Raw genomic sequence first — 23,023 nt, 5'->3', positions numbered from 1 at the left:
ATCATTTTTTATTGCATAGTTTGGTCATTTACCTAACGTTATTCCGTTGATTAAGGTACATTTAAAGCTGAATGGTGACCAAAAATTACAGAATTTGGTCACATACATACATGCTTTAAATGTTCCACCATCAGCGAAATAAAAAAAATACGATAATTGTTTTAAAAATGTAACTTCAGACTGTTGCGACACGGAAAATTGACCAAAATTGGATGTTTCAGAAAAAATTAGGCATTTTTAATAAAGTGTCAAACCGAAATAAAACGTTTCTTGGAAAATGTTAAGAAGTTTTATTGCGAAATTCGCTCATCCGAGCACATTTTGGGTCTAATTTTTTGCAAATCTTTGCAGGCAATTTTACAGTTAGTTCTAGTGTTCTTAATTTCGTTTGAAATGTTTTTGTTGATAAAATTGAAAACTCATGGCTCATGACCAAAACGTGAAACACGGCCAAGCATAAACAAGTACAAAGACCAATTGAATTATTTAAGCTTGGGAGCGTTTCTCTTTGACGGCCCCAATAATGATACAAGAGAATATCATCGCAAGCAGCTCGACAAAAAGGATGATGATTCCAACGAAGGCGACGTAAATCAGGCTGCTTTCAAATGAGTTCCAGATAACAGTAGCGCATCCAGCCTAAATTTGGAACGGTTAGAGTCTGAGCTCAAATGCTTTACAAGTTACTTGTTGGATAGTTGCACATTGGCAGGAGGTTGGGAATGCTCCGTAGGGTATGTAGTCACTGCATCCAGAAGCTCCACAGCATTGAAGCTAAAATTGCATACTTTGATTGAAGCTGATCTTGTGAAAATCTAAAAATATTATAACTCACGCTAGATTGGATTTGGTCGAGCACTTGGTGAATCTGTTGTTGAGTGTTATACTTTGAAACCAGTTCGTCGCGCCAAATAGTTTGGAACCCTTGTTGAAGCTGAAACATGGAATTTATGAGAGCATCTGGAAGGCGTCACATTACGTTAGTCTTGTTAACAAAGTAGAGAACGATGGCGACGACTTCAACAACGAAGAGGATGAGGACCAAGATGAAGTAGATGGAAATAGCACAGATGCTTTCGCAGCAACTTCCACAGCAACCGAAGAATCCGAGAACCAGAAGAGCCCCTCCGATTACGATCGCAACGTAGAGGAACGAGTTGAGCTGTAGATTTTGACTCACAAGTTATTATTAAAATTATGGTTGAATCACCTGTTGAATATTCACTTGACTCAAAATTTGGGAGAGATCAACTTTCACTGTACTTGCCACCGTATTCAGAGAATTCTTGTCCACTAGCATCCATATGGAGAGCCCGACGATTATTGCCCCAAGAACATGAAAATAGTATATAAATTAAAACAGGAGTAACGGTTATGGTGACGTATAAACGCAAAATGTGTTTCAACGAAACTGATTTTTCCGATATGATAACCCATTTTTAAAATAAGACTAAATGTAGAAGTAGAAGTAAATATTTTATTACTTTAAAATAAAAATTAAAAGTTGCCATTTGCCAAAAAAAATTATTTCGGCAAATACCAACTTTCAGCCAATTTTTTATACTTTTTTCCCTTTTTTTTCAAAAAAAAAATTAACAATTTCTTTGAATTATCATTCTTTGTTGCATATTTTGTCGTTTATCTCACGTTATTTCGTTGCCTAAGGTACAATGCTGATAAGTAGCCAATTTTGGAAATTTTTGGATACCTCGACTTTCGGTCTACTGTATTTAAAAAAATGGTGAGATAAACAACTAAAACATGCAAAGAAGAAGGATTGTAATTCAAAAAAAAGATAAGTTCCACCAAAATTGTGCAAAATTCGAAATTTTAGCGACTAGGACAAAAGAGACTAGGACAATTTTGAGACTAGGACAATTTTTTGTGCCCATAACTATAAAAAAATTTAAAAAATTTTTGAAAATCTTAATTACAAAATTGGTTTATTTGAGCACATTTTCGGCTTGTACGTTAAAATACTCAAATTTATTAAAACTTACAAAGAACAGAAAGTTGATGAGCCAGAAAAAGTACTTGACGCATTTGTTACCACATCCTTGAACCATCTTGGAAGACGAGAGGCCGGAAAAAAAGCAAGATTGAAAACAAGAAACAACCGGATGATGATATAAAATGAAACGAACAACGACCAATGTGAATGTGAAAAAGAGGAGCAACAAGAGACAACGGGTAAGAAAAAATGAAGAAGAAAAAGAAGAAGGAAAACGTGAAAAAGGAGCAACAGCGCAGAAAAAGGAAGAACCCGAAAAGCGATATTAAGCAAGTAGAACAAGATTGAGAGCGCACGAGAAATGCTAATTGGTCATCCTACTGCTCAAGTATGTACCCCTTTGCCAGCTAACTCTTCGCTTTCTCCGTGGGAAATTTGTGGCTTCAGGAGCTCTTAAATATCACGTTTTATGGCCACCTATTCATTTGTTTTCTTAACCTCCCATGGCCAATTTAAATAAAACAGCTGCTCGTGTAGTTAGAAAACAGACATGCTAAAAAAGTGAAAGCTCACGAGTGATATTCTGATAATTTCATTCATGTGAGTGACTACTGTGGGAGGGACAAGCAGTTTTTCGTATTCTGGTTATGATTATGCTATCAGAATTACGAAATACGCAGCAATGCGCGTGAGAGAGCTGATTTAAATTATATGGTTACAGGTGGAGTAGCGCCAGTGGGGATTTTGTGTAAACACCTTCAATTTCCAGACAACGTTATGGAATATTGCCGAAATATATGAAAAGAGCTTTTAAGGAAATTTAGAGCATTGTAGCATGTTCCGACCCTCGCATGTTTTAACACAAATCGTAGGAGTGTTTTTTTTTTGGTCGAACTCAAATATTAAGAACTGATTAATTGTCACTTTTTGACAGTGAATAAAAACATTTCCAAAATGTTTTTGAATAATATTAATTTGACGTTTGGTCATTTTTATTCTGTTGGATCACAAGACATAAAAACACAGCTCAAAGCTTTGATAAAAATGTGTTAGGATTAGAAATACATAAATTTGTGGTAATTTCAATTCAAAAGTGCGCAAGATCACAATTCTAAATGAAAAAAAAACGGAAGAATACAATCGGAAGCAAGCAGAAAAATGCACTAAAAAGTAATCAAAGTGCGCAACGAATAGCAACCGGAGATTTGCTATCAATTGGCTCCGGTATCCCATAACAACAACCACCCGCCGCTTGCTCGCGGAAACGGGAAAAGCCAGACTGGTGATATGTACATGTCGACCGCCGCCAGTGCTGCTTCTCGAATGCAAGATTCACATCAGAAGTCGGGCGGGCTAAGAGGCACCGGTGTATTGTGTGCATCGGTTACCTTGACGCCAGTTATGCACAATCACAGGAAATGGAGAGTGCGTACTTGCTTCATCGAAAGTGTAAATTAGCTGGAATCTCATGAGTAAACGGAATCATAGAATGATATTAAATGACGTCTGCAACCCACGTCAAGCTCTATTTGTAGTAGTTTAGTTTTAAAATTGGAGACAAGCTGGTAAATTTCAAAACTCCAAGCGACAAAGTTGATAACGCCTCGTTTTTCTGATTAAAGAAAATAAAAACATGTTTGTGTACCAGTTCCTGTTTTGATATTCTGTAACAAAACCAACAAAAGGTGTTGGCAAAACATTTTTTAAAATTTTTTCAGTATGAATCATGGACAAAGTTGGAATGAAAGAAGAAACACTTTTTTGATTTTGAGAAGTTTTAAGAAACTGAAACTGAATAAGAAAGCATCACTTCTTTAATGTCGAAATGATCAACTACATATGAAACTATGCAAAAATTTCGCAAAATTTTTTAATGGAAAATTTTTTATTGGGAAAAAACGTGTAAGTGACAATTACTAAATTTTTGGCCGATTTTGAAAAAAACAAAGCCTTGTCGCATGAGGCTTCCCTGCCTAAATGGCCTGCAGGGTGGCCTGCGTGGGGCCCTGGAGGGCCTGACGCCATGGAAGCCCTACTGTCACATGTTCGAACCCATACCAATTTTGAACCTGGGTATTTTGCAAATAAATAGGCAATTGAACAAAATTTTGATCCAAAAAAGTGACAAAAACTTTTATTTTCCGATTTTCAATAAATCGTTTAAAAAATTTAGACTTTTTTTCAAGTTTTATTGGGAAACTTCTGAATATCATGAAAAAAAAACAATTCAAAAAGAATAATAAAAGGAAATGGAATTTTCCAACTATATAGAGCAAGCTAACTACGATTTCAATAAAATATGATATCCCTGAATTATAAAACTACGAATATTATGATTATTATTTCATAATCAGTTTTGTTTTCCGTTTTCAGAGAACCAAACGGTTTTCGTAGTTTGAGAGTGAGTCAGAGAGCCTGGAAGAAGTCGAACATGGCTTGCTTGATCAACACCATGATATATTTTGGTTAAATCTTCTTTATTTTAACAAGCTGATAAAAAGAAGGGAAACAATTTAACTGTGAACAAAGTAAGCACCAGTAAACTTATTGGAAAATAAAAACGAGTGTGTTAAGATGGAAATTTTGATAGCGCACTGAAAATGTTTTTTCTTCACCGGCTTTGTACTCTTGTGTGTTTTTTTTGTTGCTTTTTCTGAAATATTGAACCATTCGAATGAGATATTATTGGTTCAGAAACGGTTAAGCACCAAGCGTTTTGTTGTATTAGGGGTGTCAATAAGTTCCAGGTCAAAATTCATAACTTTTTTCGAGGCATATCGATTTTTTTGATAATGTGAGCATTTATTTTATCAAACATGGTCTTTCATTTGACGGTACTTTTAACAAGTTTTGACCACCCCATGTCTCCTAGCTCGGAGCCACCTTTTTCAGGCATCTGCCCGATCTCGCTTCTTTTTAGCGTTGATATGAAACTTATGTGCGGATTTTGATTAGTTAAATATACTATGCAAGAAAACAATAGAAATTTGAAAAAAAAATTCGTTCAACAAAAAAAAAATTTTCCATTATCGAAAAAATGATCGAAAAATTTTTTGTCGAAAATTCTTGCCTTTTTGTACGGGAATGATGCAACCAAGTTTAAGCAATTTTTTAACATACAAAACATTTGAAATTAATAATTAGATTTCGAGAAATTCTCAAAAATTTCAAAAAATGGGCTAAAAATAATATTTTTCATCACCGTTTGAGTGTGACGCACTGAATTCAAATTTATTGTATGTTGAAAAATTGTTTAAACTTGGTTGCATCATTCCCGTACAAAAAATCAAGAATTTTCGACAAAAAAATTTTCGATGATTTTTTCGATAATGGAAATTTTTTTTTTGTTGAACGAATTTTTTTTCAAATTTTTATTGTATTCTTGCATAGAAGACTCAATTGATTAAAATTCGCACAAAAGCCTCATATAAAAGCTAAAAAGAAGCGAGATCGGGCAGATGCCTGAAAAAAGTGGCTCCGAGTTAGGAGTGGGGTGGTCAAAACTTTTTAAAAGTGCCGTCAAATGAATGACCATGTTTGATAACATAAATTCCCACATTTTCAAAAAAATCGATATGCCACGAAAAAAGTTATGAATTTTGACCCGGAACTTATTGACACCATAATAGTTTTCAAAAGACAATAAACTTGTTCCATAATTAACGTTCACAGCTTTAAGATTCCACCATCTGAAAAATAATACATAAGTGAGAATCTAAAACTGGAAAAAAAACTCTCAAAAACCCTTTAAAAAATGTTTTAGACGCACATTTCCAGACAAAATTTAAGGCAAAGAGTCAAATCTTTATAGTTGTTTCACATTTGAATTTTTAAAGTATTTGAAATAAATCGAAATTTTTTTCCCAAAATTATGATTGTCTTTTTATCTGCAAATTGTTTTCATGAAAGTGTCTCCTGTTGTTGGCCCGGTCTCCGAGATGACAAACTTTGAGGAGACAAGGGTCTCTTTGAGACAAAGTCTCCAAAGTGACAAAGTCTCCAAGGTGACAAACTTTTTTCAGTACTTTTTTAGAGGTATATTTTGGAAATCGTCATGATTAAAAGAATACTATTAATCAATTTTTCTCCATAAATCAGCTTCAATAAAGATGATTAATCAACTTCTAGCATACAATTGTGCTAGTTGATGTATAGAAACATCACAGTAAGCATAGTTCTGCAATATCTGATAAATATTTGATTATTTTTGAAAAAAAATTTTTTTTTTCAGTTTCGATGTTCTGAACACGCGTTCAAACGAAAACCTGAGGTATTATAGAATCTCAAAAAGTTCAAAAAACGCTTTCATTTTGGATGCTTTTAAATCCGTGGAAAAATTTTTTATGACAAAGTGATCAATTAGAAAGTTAATTATTTTAATTTAATGTACAACTTTGTAGTTGAACGTTTTTCCTCAAAAAAATTGGTGGTCGAGATAAAGTTGTGTTAATTGCGGCAGTTTCATGCTTTTATTTTCTTCTTTTTTTCTGTTCATATCTCGGCCACCGATTTTTTTGATAAAAAATGATCAGCTATAAAACTGTACTTCAGATTAAGATAAAGAACTTTGTAGTTTATCTCATTGTCATAAAAAATTTTTCCACTGAGATATAAGCATTCAAAGTGAAAGCGTTTTTGAACTTAGATGTTCTACTACACCTTAGATTTTGGTCTGAAATCGTGTTTAGAACATTAAAACTAAAAAAGACTACAAACATTGCATTTTCTGTAACATCTGAGCAAATTTTGAAAAGTTAAAAAAAAAGAAGTTTAGGCGAAAAACTTTTTTCAACCATAAGGGGGGACCCTTTTGATCAAAATTGGAACGGAGGAATCATAATGGGGGGCTTATTAAAGTTTAAAAATTAGTGGAAAATATTTTTCACATAATTATTTGTTGTTTGCAATCACATATTTGGCTCAATGTGATTTTTCACCTTTTTACGGCGGTTGTTACTGGGTTTATCCGACGCTCGTCGGTTGGCGGCCGGATATTCACCGAATATTCGTGTGTCCCGGTTCGAAAAAATTGCTGAAAATATTTTGTCACCCATTTCAACCACTCATCTTACTTTTGCGCAATCCTCACCGAAAGCGGTTCTTCTCAAAATCAAGCAAAAATCATTCGTCCGGTCCGGTTTTCGCATGTTTGCGGTTTTTCGTCTGTAATTGGCCATATATTCGCGTGTTAGCGGCTGTTCGTTTGTTATTCACCGGTTGCTCGCATGACGCGGTTTACCTGTGGAAGCGATGTTTTCGCCCATCCACCATTGTGGTGAGACTTCTGTTGGCGCCAGAGACAAAAATCCACTGTTAACCATAGGAAATGCACTGATTTCAGTTTTAAATTTTCAGATGAAAATTTCCAGACTCACAGAGGTGATAAATTTGGAAAAATTCTATAAATGTTTTTTCACAGTTATATTCGGTATATTGGTAATGTTTCTTCTTTTTTGTTAAAAAACCCCACTGACAATACCTTAAATGTGACTCTGAAAATGGCATCAAAAAATCCAAAATCTATTATTAAAAAAAAACAATTTTCCTCGGAAAAAAATGTGAAAATTTCACAAATTATGTTCCATATCATAACACCAAGAAAAAGAAACAAAAATCAATTCATATGACCGGAAAACGCAAAAATGTCAAAAATGACGTCACTGTTGCAAAATTGAAAAAAAATTGTACATAATTCATAAATATTCTTAAATTTTTTCAAAGTTATATTTGTATTCGGTATATTGGCACTGTTTTCTTGTATTTTCGGCAAAAAAGCCACAGATTTCAAAAAATTCTGTACTAAAATTTTGTGAAATTATTAGAGAAGTCTTACAAAAAGTTTGGGATCTTTCTCAGATAATTCAAAAACTAATTTAAAATATTTATATCTCATCCATCAGTAAAACGTGTACGCGAAGAGCCATTGCTTATTCGGTCCTATTCGTCTTATTCGTCATGTCCATTTTGCTTGTGCGTGGCCACTCAAAAGCAGTCTATTGATTTCTCTCGTCGTCCTTCTCATCGTGGGAGAACACAAGACTTTATATTGCACACTCCTTCTTTTTTTTTGATTAATTGAGATAAGAGACATAGATAGGTAGAGAAAAAAAAAGAAGTTTTGGTTGTGATAGGAATCACATCTCTTTTTGGAAAATTCATAAACAATAATTTTCAGATTATGGTTTTCTCAATATTAATGATACATTGTGTGTTACTACATTTTTCAAACAAAAATTGAAAGCTTATTTTTCATCATTTTTGTGTAAAAATGATGTGTTTGTCCTATATTTGAATAAGAAAAAAATTTACTTACCTAACTAGGGAGTATTTTAACTATACGGTTAAAATTAATTTTTTAAATCCTCATTGTCTTCACACTTTGAAACTTCTTTAAAGTAAAAAACAAATTAAATTCAGGTATTAACACGTCATAAATAATGGAAATTATGGAAGGTAGGTGAAAACAAGAAGTTTTTCCTTCAAAAGCTTTTTTTTCAGAATTTGTCAAATCGGAAATAGCAAAAATATCTTCTGAGCATGAAATTGTATGCGCAATTCCATTGATATTCACGTAATTTTTGATGTTTTAGATATTAACTGGCTGGAAAAATGTCAACTTTACCGATGAAAATATTAAACATCTCTACAATCTCTTCAAAACGTGTAGTCATCTGGAAATACGGATATTCGAAAGAAATAATTTTTTGGAGAACAGCGAAAGAAATGATACAATGGAGTTGATGACTAGAAAATTGATACGAGTATCTAATAATCAATCGCAGTTAGTTTCATTTTGGATTTTTTTTTTCATCTCTCAAAAGCATTTTTTAAGACACACATACAAAATGCCCATTTGCTCCTTGTAAATTAATATATAAACTTTTTAAAAATTTGAACATTTTGAAAATTCCTTAAAGGTAACATAGCACTACTTCTATCTTGCCGAAATGCGTAAATAACATAATACGATTTATTTCAAAATTTATATTGACAGTCAAAAAGTTTGCTATGCTTTATGAAATTTGAAGGAAGGTTTTTTTTTGATCTACAACTTTCATAAAATTGACAAAGCTAACTAGTGAGATGTTTCCAATTTTCAAAAATAAAATAGTATAAAATTTTGAAATAAAAAATATAACTATGATATTTGGTCAATATGGTACTGAAAATTCGCTTTAAAAACTTGCCGAGTTTTGGGGAGTCAACATTTTATATTTGAGTCAGTTTTGGATCAACTTCTCAAATAATTCAACTAATTGTAAGATGAAAATTATTTTTAATAATTTCAAACATTTTCCTATGTTTTTTATAAATTTCCTGAGAAAACGGTCAACACCAATGTGAAAAAGCTGATTTCGTAGTTTTTTATTATCAGACTGCCAAGCGATATCAATTACAGTCAATCAACAAGTACAATACAAAAGTCACCCGCAATAAATTTTGATAAGACACACAGGTAATACTTTCATTGAAACTGTCCCTTATTATTGAATGAACTTTACAGTGATTTCAAAGAGTCTCAAGAAGACAGTCCAACAATGCAATTCCTAGCTGAAACAACAAATGTTGTTGTTGAAAAAGCACTTTCAAAAAGCACAGGATTACACGACGCTTCTGAAGAAGCGGGTTTACGACGAACAAAGAAAAAGAAGAAAAAATCGAGCAAAAAACTGCCAAATAGGTAATTTATATCATTCGTTTTTTTTTTGTTGACAGCGATCATTTAGCATATCAAATTTGGAAAATTCAGTAGAACAAACTTCTAAGGATATCGAATGCAATCAAGTCGGAGCACTGGAAACTATCAAGAAAGATGAAAAATTTGAAGAAAAAGACCAGATAGTAGATTGTCAAACCAGAAACTCAAAGTTAGTGAATGTCATACATACAGTGCAGTGCAGGACCCCCTTATATTTTGGAAGTATTGAAAAAATCCAAACTTTTTGTGGAAAACTATTGTGATATTTCGAATCAAGGTGTTAAAAAACCTATAATCCAAAGTTTTCATGAATTTTTCAGAAAAATTGAAAGCACCCAAACAATATTTCAAAAATATGAGTGGGCACTTGATATAGGACCCCCTTGAGGTTTTTGAAATTTTTTTTTCAAGTTTTAATAGAAAAATTATAATTTCAAAATTGTGTTCGACTGCGTGTTTGAAAAAATTGTCATGGTCTGTATTTTTCAGAAAATAAAACAACATTTACGATAAATTCTTGAAAACATGGAATTATAGGTATCTTAACTTCTGGATACCAAATATCACAATAGTTTTTCGCGAAAATTTTGCAGGGGTCCAATAGTAAACTTGCTGTATTTATAAGTAACAATTACATAAAGCACTTTGATAAAAACGAGCAATTGTTCATCGAATCACTTATCACATGCACTCCTAAGACGTACTTATTGATACTTAGAAGTTTGCATCTTTACATATTATTTCCAGAAAAGATCTCGAAGAATCTGAAGACATTGAATCATCCACTCACTACATATATCCAGAATCAAGAAATTTGAAATCAAACTTGCAAAAACTGACAACCGATATATCCACAGAAGAAAAACAAATAAGAGAGCGATTGAAATTGGGAGAGCTTGCAAATGTAGACAATGGAGTTCTGGAAGAATTTATATCAAGAGCCAATGCAGTCCTAAAAGAAACTGGAGCAGTTACGATGAGAAAAACTGCTGAAGCAGAGACCAACAAATATTTAACAACTAATAAAGTAGCGACAGTGGATTCGATGGGTACGATTTCAAACGAGCTTCTGCAAGATATTTGGCCAAAAACGAATAAATGGAGACGTGTAGCTAGGTTGGCCAATTTACACTTCTTAAAATCAAGGTGAATTTTCAGAGTTGAAGACAATATCGAAGACTCGGAGGGCAGTAAGAAACTGGATAAGGAAGTGGAACGAGAAGTTCGGGCTGCAATTAAGTCTGCCGGGCAATCATTGAGCAAAAAACAAATTGGGCAAATTCGGAAAGCGGCAGTTGCATATTTGAGTTTTGAAGATTCAGTACAAAGTAATGTTTTAATATGGAGTAGCGCCAGTGTGGGAATTTTTAAAAACCACTTTTGTGAGATTATATGAATAGTAAAGCTTTTCACATTTTTTTGAAAAAATGTTATTGACAGTCAAAAGTCAAAATTGGCAGTTACTGAATTTTTGTCACTTTTTGAGTTTTTAACTGTCGCATGTTAGAATCCCTACACGTGGTGTCAGGATATCTCCTTACACTTTGATCTACAAAAAATGCGGAAGTATTTTTCCAGAAAAATTGTGACATCAGCACGCTCTGAACCATGCAAAATCAGATGAGATTTCTGCGTCTCACCTCCCGCATTTTTTGAAGATCAAAGCGAAATGGGACTTTCTGACTCCACGTGCCCCTACAATATTTAGGTATTAATATTTGAAATATAAGTAGACCAAAAAATAGTAAAATATATTTTTTGATCGACGAGTTCCTGAAAAGTGGCAAAAACAATTTAAAAAAAATTCAAAAAATCATAAAAATTTAAAAAAATTTTCGATGTTTTTTTTTAATATTATGATACTTGGTCATTGTGATGCCATAGGCATATTTAAAACAACTTTTCCACTGTCGCTACCTCACTTGTATAATTTAAACTTTATAATGATCACTTGACATTTCAGAAGAATTGGAATTTCGCAGCAATAATACTCTGAAACTGGTGCAATTAGTTTCAGCATACGAAGCTAGCAATAAAATGGATGAACTTATGTTATTAAGACTTGCCATCGCATTTTGTACAAAAAGGCGAGATTTCTTTTTGGAGGTAGTTTATGAGTTACCAAAAAATTGTACTTAATAAGTTTTAATAGGCCCGTCCTCCAAACTTCATGCAATTTACGTACATGTATATTTATCTACTGGAGAAGATCAACTCAAGAACCGCATTGATATGCGCATGTCTCAACAATCAAATTAGGAATGCCGATAATTTCAATGAACTTGAAGAGTTAATGCTGAATCTGTTCCACGAGGATTATTTTCTAGAGAAGAATTAGAGTGTTTTATGATGATATTTCAAATGAAATGTTTTGTTGATGTTTTTTAAATTTAGTTTCAGTTGAATTGTTAATGAAAATAATGAGGTTATTTACGTAGTGTTGGAAAATTGAAAAGTGTAAGAAAATTAGGTCACAACTGTATTGAAATACATGCAAACATAAATGTATTTAATTATATTTTGCAGCATTACTTAAATAACCCCATAAGTCTTATTTACTTTAATTACCGTAATAATACAATACTACTTCTCCTAAACCTGCCAAAATGCCTTTATTCGTGTCGACAAACGGTAGGGCAAGTATATTACACAAGAACGGTAAACTTTTATCTACACATCAAGGCAATTTTACACCGATCAGATGGTTGAATCATTGTTGAATCAATTCTGCACACTTTGATTTTTTTTTTCATCTAAACGCGTTTATCCTTTCGAAAAAAAAATTTTTCATTGACTATTATACTTTGGTTATCAAAATTCACAACTATTTCAATTTTCTTATCAATACTTGATTCATTGAATTATTCGCAATCAGCGAAAAAATATAAAAATTTCCTTTCTGCAAAAGTTTCCACAAAACTACTTCACATTCGATGAGAAATTCACATTATTTGAAGACTCTCTTCTTTTTCTTCTTTTCCTTTTTTCCCATGCTACTGCTTGCGTGCCCACTGCCAGCTATTTGCCCGGTGTTTCTTCCTCGACAGAAAGTGCGCCAGGGTGTTTCTGCTGGCGCGTTGTTCGTCGCTTGCGCAAATATTGACGTAGAATCAATTGCCATCCATGCTCATCGCATCTTTATCGGGCATTTTTTTTAATTGTCGTAGTTTCCGATGTTCTTTATGCACAGCAACGCTATTTTTTTTTAGTTTTGAAAAACATTTTCAGGACTATGGAAGACAGAATCGTCGCTCAAGCTCATAATGAACTGGAACAAATGTTAGACATCTTGACAAGTGAGTTTTGTTTTATTTAAATCCGTTTTACAAATAAATTATAATCGTGAAGGAGAATAATCAATTTTCGTTAGTTATTTTCAATGAAAGAAATCAATTAGCAAACAAATGTATTTGTTAGGTTTTTTAGTTTTATCAAAAAATTTGAAATGATTATTTTTTTGATTATTCAAATGAGTATAACTAAAAAACCTGAGGTGTTATTGAAAAACCTTTAACTAGCAAAATATCATTTATATTAATGTATATTTAGTCTTTAAAGTTAAAACCATTCAATCGGAAGTTGACCAAAAATAAAGCGGCCGACATCTCAGGAGTTTTGTTGTTCAAAAACAAAACTACTGGATTTACAGATAAAACCTAGTTGAAATTAAAAGAACCGTTAGTTATTTTGAAAAAATATTCAAAAAAAATGTATATATAAATTGTAATCCTGACATTTCGAATTAATTTTATTAATTCAGACAGTTTCACAACAATGCGAGATCTCCTCGAAAGATCAGGAAACCGGCGAAATGATCTGACGCGACGAATCCAGGAAGTAAATGTAGAGTTTACTCGCTTCCGTGCGAATGGTATGCGAAATTCGTTTGAGCGGAATCTCGCCCGGCAGGAGGAGGAACGAAGGATGCGAAGAAGGTTTGTCGTTTTTGTCGAGTTAAAAAAAAACGTTAAATTTATTTAAGGACGGACTCTGACTCTTCTACGGATTCGAACGATAGCGATTTTGACCTAGACTTCATCTATCCAGTCGACTTATGGCAATTTTCGTCGCCTTCAGCAAGTGGTGATTCGAATGCATCCAGGAATATGGCAACAAGTTCACCACCTGAAAGCCAAACATCAGTTCAACAATAAGTTTTTTTTTTCAAATATTATAATTTTATGAATTATATAGAAAAGAAATTAGTAAAACATTTTTTGACAGCTTTTCTAAAAAAAAAACTAAAAGGGAAATCCTTTATTGCCGGCACTGTAGGTACCAAGTCTGTGCGGCAACCGGCAACCGAGTTGCCGGTTGCCGAAAGTCTCGGTTGTCGCACAGCTCTACTAGGTACTAGGTATGCAATCCTACTACAGGCTAATATGAGGAAAATTTGGCGATTATTGTCATTACTTTTCAGAACTGCTGACACAATAGCTGCTTCGACATCAACTCCTCCATCTACCACCAGCAATATAACTCCTTCTAGACCAACCACTAGGTAAATAACTTTTTTGCTTCAAAAATTCATTAATTCATTAAAAATTTACTTTCAGTGAACAATCAAACACAATCAAAAGAAAAACCGCGTTTGAAAAAGAAGATGCTCCACCGGCGAAACGATCAATGGCCACATCCACCGATGATGCGTATTTCTCTAAATTTTAAGTCGAAGCGCAAGCGACTATGTTCCACAGAACTCGGAAATCGACAGCTGCTGAAATCATTTACCCCTCGTGCAATACTACTTCAAAACTCAAATTCTTCAAATACTCGACTCAGAATTTCCTGATTTAATTGCACTGAATTATTTGGCCTCTCACCCAATTCTTTTAACCTGCCCAATGTTACCCATCCCGAACTTCCAGTGTTGTCTGGGTTTCCACTCAAAATTACTATGTTCTTATTTCCCGATGTAATAACCATTTCTATTTGCTTTATAAATAGATTCTTAAAAAATTCTAGATGTTATATTAAAAGTTGAGTACGTTCAGTGAAGAAATGGCTGAAAACCATTTCTGGGGTGCTTAAATGACGTCACAAAAAGGTGAAAACAAGGTTTTTATCAACTTTTTAAAACTTTCTTTAAGTTATCTATCAAAAAAATGTTAGTGGTTTGAACATGCTTAAGTTCTTCAGACTTTTTCAAAAGTGGCGCCAACTCAGATTTCCCTGCTTTTCGGCTCTTGCTTAGACACCACCCCTCCTTAATTACAGAAAATGCAAGCACCTCACCGCAGCGTGCTCACATGCTCCAAGCAAAAGCATACTACTCGTGCTCATTTTCTCTTAATTCCTCATGCTCTCTATGCTTAGGGACATATGAAGCGACGCCGTATTCTGAAGAAACGACGTGTGGTGACTCCGTCTTCTGCTCTCCTCGAACACGCTGCGTCTCAATGAACTCTTCTTGTGCACCCTTCTAGAACCGTCGTCCCGAATAGAAGAATTGCTTTGTCCTTTTAATATTTCTACGTTTGCGTTTTGTTGTTTTTGACGAATGTGCATCCAAATCAAACTGGAGGTTTCATCAGAGTTGGTCCGAAAAGTTAAAAGCTATGACTCTCATTCTTTAGAAGGTAAAATGATATATTTTTTTTCAAACACATGTGTATTTTTTCAGTTCTGTGTGACCAAGAAATCAAAAACCGCATTGAATATCTCGAAACAGTAGTGAAGGCTTGGAAAACGTATAGGAAAGTGGAAAATGAGCAGCGTCACACACTGTTCTTATTGCTATTGTCAGGAAACAAAGACGCTTTACATGATTATGAGAAACTTGTTTTGTACGCTAAAATGATTGAGAATGATCAAAATGAGCATGTCGGAGATGTCAGTATTGCAGCAAATCAAGCAAAAATCACGGATAGAGAGTCGACAACTTCAACGTGAGTTCTTTGATGTTTGAAATAATGAGCTAGAGAGCGAAGTTATTTTTTTAATATTTTTCCTACGTGAATTTGTGAATTTGTGAGCTCATTTTCACTTTTCTAAATGCCTTAAAACCACACTGAAAATCATATTATTGAAGCTGATTTATACAAACTGTCTGAACCAAAATAAAATAATATTTTATATTTTACAGAATCGAACTTGGCGCAGAATCAGACTGCTCAACGGTTGCAGAATCCGACTCATTTTCTCCAATTCCTCATCAATATAACGGTGGAAACCAAACGAGTCAATGTGGAAATGTAATTTCTACAGAAATATCCAAAAAAGTAAGTAATGCCGCTCCTTTTAAAAATGTTTTCTTGTTTCTTTTCAGCTTGTTGAAAAATCAGCTATCTCCAGCCACAAGAATTCAGATTCTATTGTCCAAGCGGAGTTTCCCGAGGATGAAACCGTTATGGGTGCATATAATAACAGTGATTTATCGAATAAAATTGCTTTCACGGCCAGTCAATTAAAAAACGTTTTGGATGACGCAGAAGTTCTGAAAACATTTCGTTATGAAGAAATCAGTGAAAGTTTGGAAAAGTTGAAATGTAGTGCCGCAAACATGGGAATAAAGCAAATTGAAAAGACAATGTCTAAAGGGAAAAAGAAAAGAGCCAAGAAAGCAGAACGAAAAGCGTCAGAGGTTGCCAATGCACATAAAAAATGGTTGGAGCAAAAATCGGGAAGTAGTCGACAAGCTGAGCTTGCTGCAAATGCTTTGAGGCTTTTACAAGAACATAACACGTTGCCGATGACAGAACATTCTAAAAAGGTCTCTGGCGGTTTATCAGCATCAGTTGGCACAAATTTTTATGGAAATTGTAAGGAATCTATAAGATCAAGAGTTGAAGAAAAATGTAAGCGGTATTTGTATTGTAATTAAATCGATTTATAAGAAAAGAACATTTTCAGACAACCAATTATTCATTGATCGAATTCGAGAACTGACGGAAAAGCTGGAATGGTCTTCAGAATCGCCAGAAAAGAACCGACAGTTTACCAAAACTGACGAGTTGACAGTTGTAAAAGCGCACATTGTCAGAAAGTTGGATTACTGGAAAAAGGTAAAATAAAATTATCTATTGAGAAGCGGTGAAATGTGAATTTTTTCGCGAAATTCTTGCGTAGCAAACTTTTGCAACTTAATAAAAATATATATAGAACTTAGTCAAAAGTTGTTATGAATTTGCAAAAACCAACGCAGTTGTGAGCAAAATTTGCATGAATGCTACAAAAAGTTTACCAAGTTAAATAGTACAATTACAACAAGACTACACGTTTCAAGTTTAGTAGAGGAAATACGTTTTTGGGTTTTGACTTTAATAAACTCACACCGACGGGAAACACTTTTAGTAGATAGGTAACCAATAGATATTAACACTTATCAATTAATATTATAGTAAATGCAAATTCAATTCCGGGTAAACAGATAAATTAGCAAAAATGAAATTTTCGACTGAACTGGGTATTTGAAAATTTGTTCACGGCGTCTTGAATTGATAATCGGTTCTGGGCTCGTTTTGAGTAGTTTATCTATAAACTTTAAATTAGACGAGCTGTATGATTTCGAATACTAATACATACAGTTGAATACATCTGAATACAGTTGTAAAACACATCTGTTATAAAATTCAATAATTCAATAATCAAATTCCAGTCTACTCAACCGCAAGCTGCTCATTACACTGAAATGTATCAACTTCTTTTCGAAAAATGCGGACCCTCTATCTCGGACGTGATCATGAATTACATGCGATATGACACACTCCCAGAAGCTGAGTTCGAACAAACTTTGCTTCTGCAATATCAATCTGGAAAGTTATTTGAGAAGGACGAAAGCTCTTCTTAGCATTTTAAATTCAATTAAGTTTTTTGTTTTATTTCATTTTCAAATGTTTTTGTTTTTGTTTTGTTTATTTGCAGTAATGATAAGGTATTCATAAAGTATTAATTTCGATAAGAGGTCAATATATTCAGGTAGTTATGTAGTATACCTGCGCCAAAAATATAACATAATCCATTCACTTTTTTAATGATAATTTAATTGGAACGTGAACTTTACTTGAAATATCAGGCTTTAAAAAACTAGTCCTAAGCCTTATATAGACAAAAAGGGTCACGCAAACTTCACAAAATGGTTAACATTTTTGGGGCAGGTATTTTATACGAAATGTACAGATTGGTATCAGATGTTTGAAAATATCATTGCTCATCAATTTGTAGCGTTAGCGAGGCCGCATTTCTTGCTGCAGCTTCACGGGCAGCTTTCTTTGCTGAAAAATAAAGTTCATGAAAAACTCAATCTAACAGTTTCAGTTCAAAACCATTATTCCAGTTTCGCGTCATCTGGTTGATAATAGGTTCTCTGTATTTCCGCAGGTATCCGCTGAAAAACTCATCAAACTCCAAATTGAACCTCCATCCTTTGTCAGTATAGTAGAACATTTTCAAAGTGTGCATAAACAACTTGTAGTAGAAGTGCTCGACAATTATTTGCTTATTTCTCTACAATAAGGTAGTGAATGTTTGAGGATAGGTTGGTTGACCGAAAACTAACCAACTCTCCAATTGCTTCAACATAATCTATCAGCTCGTCATAAATTGCAAGAAAGTAGTCGCAAGCAGTGGTCAGGAACATTTTTTCTTGTGGGCAAATTAGGGCATGAACATTGGTAAATCGTAGCCGGCGTTTTGCCTGAAATCGTGAAAATTTTTCCATCACAGGTGAAACTTAGGTTGACTTGTTTCAACTTATCAAGATATGACTTTTGAAATGATACAAAAAAGTTTTAGAAAAATCGTATCGTTAATGGGCATTCAGTTTCAAAATTTAGGGTGATATGTTATGGAATGTTTTGGCAGTTTCACGTTGTGTCAGAGTGTCTCGTTTCGGATTGATCTACGTTGATCTACTAAAAATGCGGGAGAAGTGACGCAGTGTTTTCAACTGATTTTGCATGGGGGCATAAAATTGCCGCATTTTTTGTAGATCAAACCGTAATGGGACAGTCTGGCACTACGGGCAGTTTGTAAAAATTCAGTTTTCAAAAAACAGTCTAATGATTACAGTAATTAGCTGCGGTGTATGTTCTTCCTCTACGACTTCAAAAGGTCGCATTTATGCGAAATGGTCTTGCCATGCGCCACCCATTGATTAAAAGGGTTTAAACTCATTGGGTGGTAGGTGGCGGGACCATTTATTCATTTATTAACTTGCTTCTCAACTATTCGAAATTTCGTATGAAAGCGCCCTCCCTGAGGATTGTAAAGGATGAAAATGAAAAAATAAAACACACTGTATTAGTATTGCATGTTTTCACGTGACTCACTTCTAAAGCACTTTTTGATGTTTCGTCATCTTTTATGTCGTACAAAGTGAATAATTTCCTAGGCTCATTGTCATCGTCAACCGACATGTTCTGAAGAAGAAATTGCTGGCGATAGCCAATTTCCTGTTTATCTAAATGCTTTTCAGTGCCAAGCATATCCAATCGGACGTTCAAGTCCTGGTGATTAAAGTGCGGTAGGTCAAGATGTAATGGAGTTCTAGCTGAGAAACCCGTGTTTCTGTTCATGCTCAAAGTGCTTGTGGATGGTCCTTGTATTCCCGCTCCATATAAGCCGTGGTCATTCAGATTTTCAGTCCGAGCTCTTTTCTTTGCTAATAAAAACTTTTGCAACGTTTCACGAACTTCTGGAAGAAGCCTGTGTTGGATATGTTTTTGATAATCGCATACCTTGATCGCTGGATTTTCTTTTCCGCTGAGAGTCGCTTGTTTCCATAGCTACAAATCCTCTAAGCTATTTATCACCTGCAGAATGTTAACACTTTGAGAACTATATTATTCAGGAAGATTGAGAGGAAGAGAGAAAGAGAGAAAAAGAGAAAGAAATGACTAGATGTGTGACCATGGGTAGAGTATAGAGTATTCGCCAAAAAGATCACATGAGCTGTCGGAAACGTGAAAACACACCAGGAGGTCGGCGGAATACCATGCACGTGGGGAGGTACACAAAGTAATATGATGCTTTCACTGTTTGATTTATTATAAAATGGGCCAGTGGTCAATTTTGGTGTACTATGTTATTAACCCTTAGCGTACCCCACTTAAAAGTTTTGAAATACTGTCCTAGATCAGATGATATCAGAATATCAAGAACGCTAGATTGAGAAAGTAGAAGTAGTAGTAGTAGTAGCACTGCTACGAAACATTTTCGTGGTGTAATGGAGGGAGGAGGCGAGGGTGAAGGCAATACAAACGAGAAGGGCGCAAGACACAAGAGACGGGAGGTGGCAACTGGGGGGAGAAACAGAGCGGAAGAGAGACGATGGATTCGGGCGAAGGGCGGAGAGAAGCCGCTAGTCAAGAATATTGGTTGGGGAGATGATGAATAAGAAAGACGACATAATGAAGTGTTGGGATTAGGAATTTACTGCGTGGAATGGAGCAAAATTAGTTGGAACACTGGAACAATATATTCTTGAATTAAAAAGAGAGGGAACAACTTAGAATTAGATTTCCAGGTAAGAGAATGCTCAACTACAATTATCAAGAGATTTTTATTTTATTAGTGGTGCTTCTTACTTTCCTGAACAATTAAGTCAAAATTACAATCTACAAGAAGGACTATGAGCGTAATATGTTTGAAGGAGTACCCGTTTCCGGAATTTTGGAAGCATAGACTAGCGGGCCCTGCGGGCCCGCCAGTTGTAGGGGGTGTAAGGCAAGTCCCCTTGCCGGGCGTAGGTTCTCGGCTTCGCCTCGAACCTGTTAGAGGGTTCGTGAAAATTTCAGTAGGTCAATGGGAGTCTTCTTAATTTTTGAGTTCGGTTTGACCAAAAACGGATGCACCCGATGAATCAGTTAAAGCTGAGTTTTGATTGATTGAAGTTTGAGGAGGCTTTATATTAGGGGAGACGTACCCATATTTTGTATAAAATCGAGTATTTCTATTCGAATCCCGATTACTCACAAAAAACAAAAAAAATTATCACTTGGTAGAATTGAACCAACTACCAAAATTTCTGCAGTCATACGCACTAACCACTCGGCCATGCGGGAGACAACTCAAAACTGGGATGTAGGGAAGAGAAATTTCTGGAGGGAGTCGTTTTTCGATTCCGCTTTCTTCAATAATTACATTTTGAGAAAAGGCGTTCGAAAACCGTTTATTACTGATATGTCAGTGGGAAAACGAATTTTTGAAAATTTTATTACAGGATTGTACTCATTATTGATTTCCCAAAAAGGAGACGTACAGTTGAGGGCTATATCTTGTACACAGACAGATGTATAGAAAAAAACAAGTTTTGGCCTGAAAATTAATAAAAATAATATCTCTTGGCAGAGTATTTCTAGTGCGACGAAACTTCATCTTCCATTAGATAAAATCAAAAACTATGAATCAAAAATACATTCCGCAAAACTTTAGCGGAAAAAATGTTCAAGAGACCCAGGAAACCACTCCCCCCAGTACTAAATTTTTGAATTATTTTTTTCTTGAAAAATTTTCCCACTGAACTTTTTACAAATTTTATATGTCTCGATGCGTCTTGATGAGACCTACACGTCAATTTTTGGAAAACTAAGAAAATTGAAAACTGACCGAGTTATGATTGAAAAAGTAGATTCGCGAAATAGGGGAAGTGTGCAAAATTTGGCGCTTATTCGTCTTGCTCGGCCGACTCATAGAACTTTTTCCAATTCTGAGTTAAAAATCGTGTTCAGCGTACTTTTGTACGTGGGGTAAACAAAAAAAATATCAAAAAAGATGAAGTAGAACTTGAGATAATGACGAAAAACTACTTTTTCGGAAAAAAATTTTTTTTGGCAAAATGTCATTTTTTGGCCTTTTGTTTTATCACAACTTTTTTCCATTTGCACTTAGAAACTCAAACTTTTTTTTCAAAAAATCAGTCTCTCTGAGTAGTATCTTGCACATGAGTTTGAAACAAAACAGAGCAAAACCCGAATTTTAATTCAATTAAAACATGCTTTTTTGGGGGTAAAAAGAGCAACAAAAAATTTTTTCAAACTGGGGAAAGCCGTCCTGGGCTCAATTTTGCTCCGAACTTAGTGCCGTTTTTTGCTCCACCGTGGGGCAAAATATTTCTAGTAGGATTTCAAATATTAGAACATGAAGTCACACGGCTCTGGAGTTATTAACGAAAACGAAAGGGGACATTTTTTCGCAAGCCAAAAAAAACGCGAAAAAACGCGAAAAAGGGGCGGAGTCGCCACACTCGGCATTTATTAGAGGCTGCTTGGCAGACTGAAAATGTGCTCAAACGAACAAATTTCGTATTGAAACTTCTCAAAAAATCACGCATTTTAAATTAATCAATTTCAAGTAGAGCCAATTTCGGATGCAAGGTCAAAAATCGACTCGCCAGATGTCTGCCGCTGTAACATTTTTTTAAGGAAATTTTTATGAAATAAAACCTACCAAACAATGTGAACAACATTATGACCAACAATTTGTTAGTTAAGAGTTTTTAAAAATAATTTTTAGTTTTGGAGTTATGGTTATTTAAACACAGCCCAAAATTCACGAAAAACCTTTATAGCCGGCATTGTAGCTCTCAACTGCTATGGGAAAACTCCTGATTTTTTGGAGTTTCAGACATTTCCGATTTTTTTTGCGGGAAGCTAGTGCTAGAATCGGATTCATTATTCCAAAACACCTATATACCTACAATTTATTTGGTTGCTATTTTCGAAAATGTTCAGGAAAATTTCGATTTTTCGGAAAAAAAGTGTGCACTTTAAATCCCGTTTTGAAGTTACTGGCTTCTCTATATGTTCCAAAGTGGTGCATCAAACATAATTCTACATTCTGGTACTTTAGGCAATTCGGAATTGTTTTTTGAGCCGTTTTATAGAAGAATTTGTTCGAGTCTTAACTCTATTTTTCGTTTCCACACTGCTTCTGAGCTTATTTCTGAGCAACCGATTGAGTTTTCGTTACAAAATTTACAGGCATGTTTCCTTTAAAAAAAATCTCATCAAATAACTCTGTACGGGTATTTATACATAGTAGTTTCACAATAATAAGATTTACAATAACTATGGGCGCCAAGAATTTAGACAAAAAAAAAAAATTACTTATTGCGCCTTGTTTTTCAAGTTTTTCACATTTGAAAAATCCTTAAAACTGGCCTGAAATTTATCAATAACTCGGAAATTGGCAATTGACAACTTTCTAAAAAAATTGCTTCCAGGTCATTTTTTCTCGAAAATCAATGATTCACAATATGTTTCATAAGAGCTTTTTTCCGTGTCTAATTTTGTTTTTCTTCGGTTTTATAAATATGGGAACATTTTGAGACCTTGAGGAGAAATGTCTTTTTCGAAAAAAAATTGGAATTTTTTGACAAAATCCATGTAACAACTGTCAGCCAAAACATTATTTCAAATTTATTTTAGAAATTT

The 23,023-nt window shown here is 34.3% G+C and overlaps 5 protein-coding genes and 1 non-coding gene across 7 annotated transcripts; 3 read left to right on the top strand and 3 right to left on the bottom strand.

Annotated features, from left to right (window-relative positions):
- Positions 1-362: 362 nt before the first annotated feature.
- On the bottom strand, positions 363-2,066 carry tsp-6 (Tetraspanin; the record flags this gene model as incomplete). Its single annotated transcript, NM_001307901.3, has 6 exons — positions 363-639; positions 688-774; positions 836-934; positions 980-1,162; positions 1,211-1,336; positions 2,001-2,066. 6 exons carry the CDS (start codon positions 2,064-2,066, stop codon positions 487-489), a joined length of 714 nt encoding a protein of 237 aa, NP_001294830.1. The 3' UTR covers positions 363-486.
- Positions 2,067-3,167: 1,101 nt separating this feature from the next.
- mir-264 lies at positions 3,168-3,260 on the bottom strand. The gene has a single exon (NR_002414.2). It is a non-coding gene; the product is annotated as a pre-microRNA mir-264 (primary transcript).
- Positions 3,261-8,366: 5,106 nt separating this feature from the next.
- C14A11.6 (ANK_REP_REGION domain-containing protein) lies at positions 8,367-12,034 on the top strand (the record flags this gene model as incomplete). Of its 2 annotated transcripts, none has more annotated exons than NM_001361789.3 (10): positions 8,367-8,404; positions 8,450-8,496; positions 8,542-8,732; positions 9,351-9,407; positions 9,456-9,632; positions 9,679-9,819; positions 10,398-10,766; positions 10,809-10,978; positions 11,614-11,756; positions 11,803-12,034. In NM_001361789.3, the coding sequence occupies 10 exons, from the start codon at positions 8,389-8,391 to the stop codon at positions 11,986-11,988; spliced, it is 1,497 nt and encodes a 498-aa protein (NP_001348793.1). The 2 variants fall into 2 exon arrangements, with proteins under 2 accessions (NP_001348793.1, NP_001348794.1); NM_001361790.3 differs by having other exon boundaries at positions 8,389-8,404; positions 9,327-9,407; positions 11,803-11,988.
- An 842-nt stretch (positions 12,035-12,876) lies between these two features.
- C14A11.9 (DASH complex subunit DAM1) lies at positions 12,877-14,460 on the top strand. Its single transcript, NM_001129634.7, has 5 exons — positions 12,877-12,946; positions 13,411-13,585; positions 13,633-13,800; positions 14,071-14,151; positions 14,207-14,460. The coding sequence occupies exons 1-5, from the start codon at positions 12,883-12,885 to the stop codon at positions 14,316-14,318; spliced, it is 600 nt and encodes a 199-aa protein (NP_001123106.1). The 5' UTR covers positions 12,877-12,882; the 3' UTR covers positions 14,319-14,460.
- A 525-nt stretch (positions 14,461-14,985) lies between these two features.
- Positions 14,986-17,550, top strand: C14A11.5 (Death domain-containing protein). Its single transcript, NM_076087.6, has 6 exons — positions 14,986-15,229; positions 15,274-15,538; positions 15,736-15,871; positions 15,919-16,447; positions 16,503-16,654; positions 17,248-17,550. Exons 1-6 carry the CDS (start codon positions 15,151-15,153, stop codon positions 17,437-17,439), a joined length of 1,353 nt encoding a protein of 450 aa, NP_508488.1. The 5' UTR covers positions 14,986-15,150; the 3' UTR covers positions 17,440-17,550.
- Positions 17,486-19,402, bottom strand: C14A11.2 (uncharacterized protein). Its single transcript, NM_076086.6, has 5 exons — positions 19,328-19,402; positions 18,920-19,284; positions 18,148-18,285; positions 17,915-18,095; positions 17,486-17,863 (listed from the first exon to the last, which is right to left on the bottom strand). Exons 1-5 carry the CDS (start codon positions 19,371-19,373, stop codon positions 17,793-17,795), a joined length of 801 nt encoding a protein of 266 aa, NP_508487.3. The 5' UTR covers positions 19,374-19,402; the 3' UTR covers positions 17,486-17,792.
- Positions 19,403-23,023: the final 3,621 nt, after the last annotated feature.

This window comes from Caenorhabditis elegans, chromosome X, assembly GCF_000002985.6.
Source record: "Caenorhabditis elegans chromosome X".
Lineage (NCBI taxonomy): Eukaryota > Metazoa > Nematoda > Chromadorea > Rhabditida > Rhabditidae > Caenorhabditis > Caenorhabditis elegans.
This window is presented reverse-complemented; position numbering and strand designations above follow the sequence as displayed.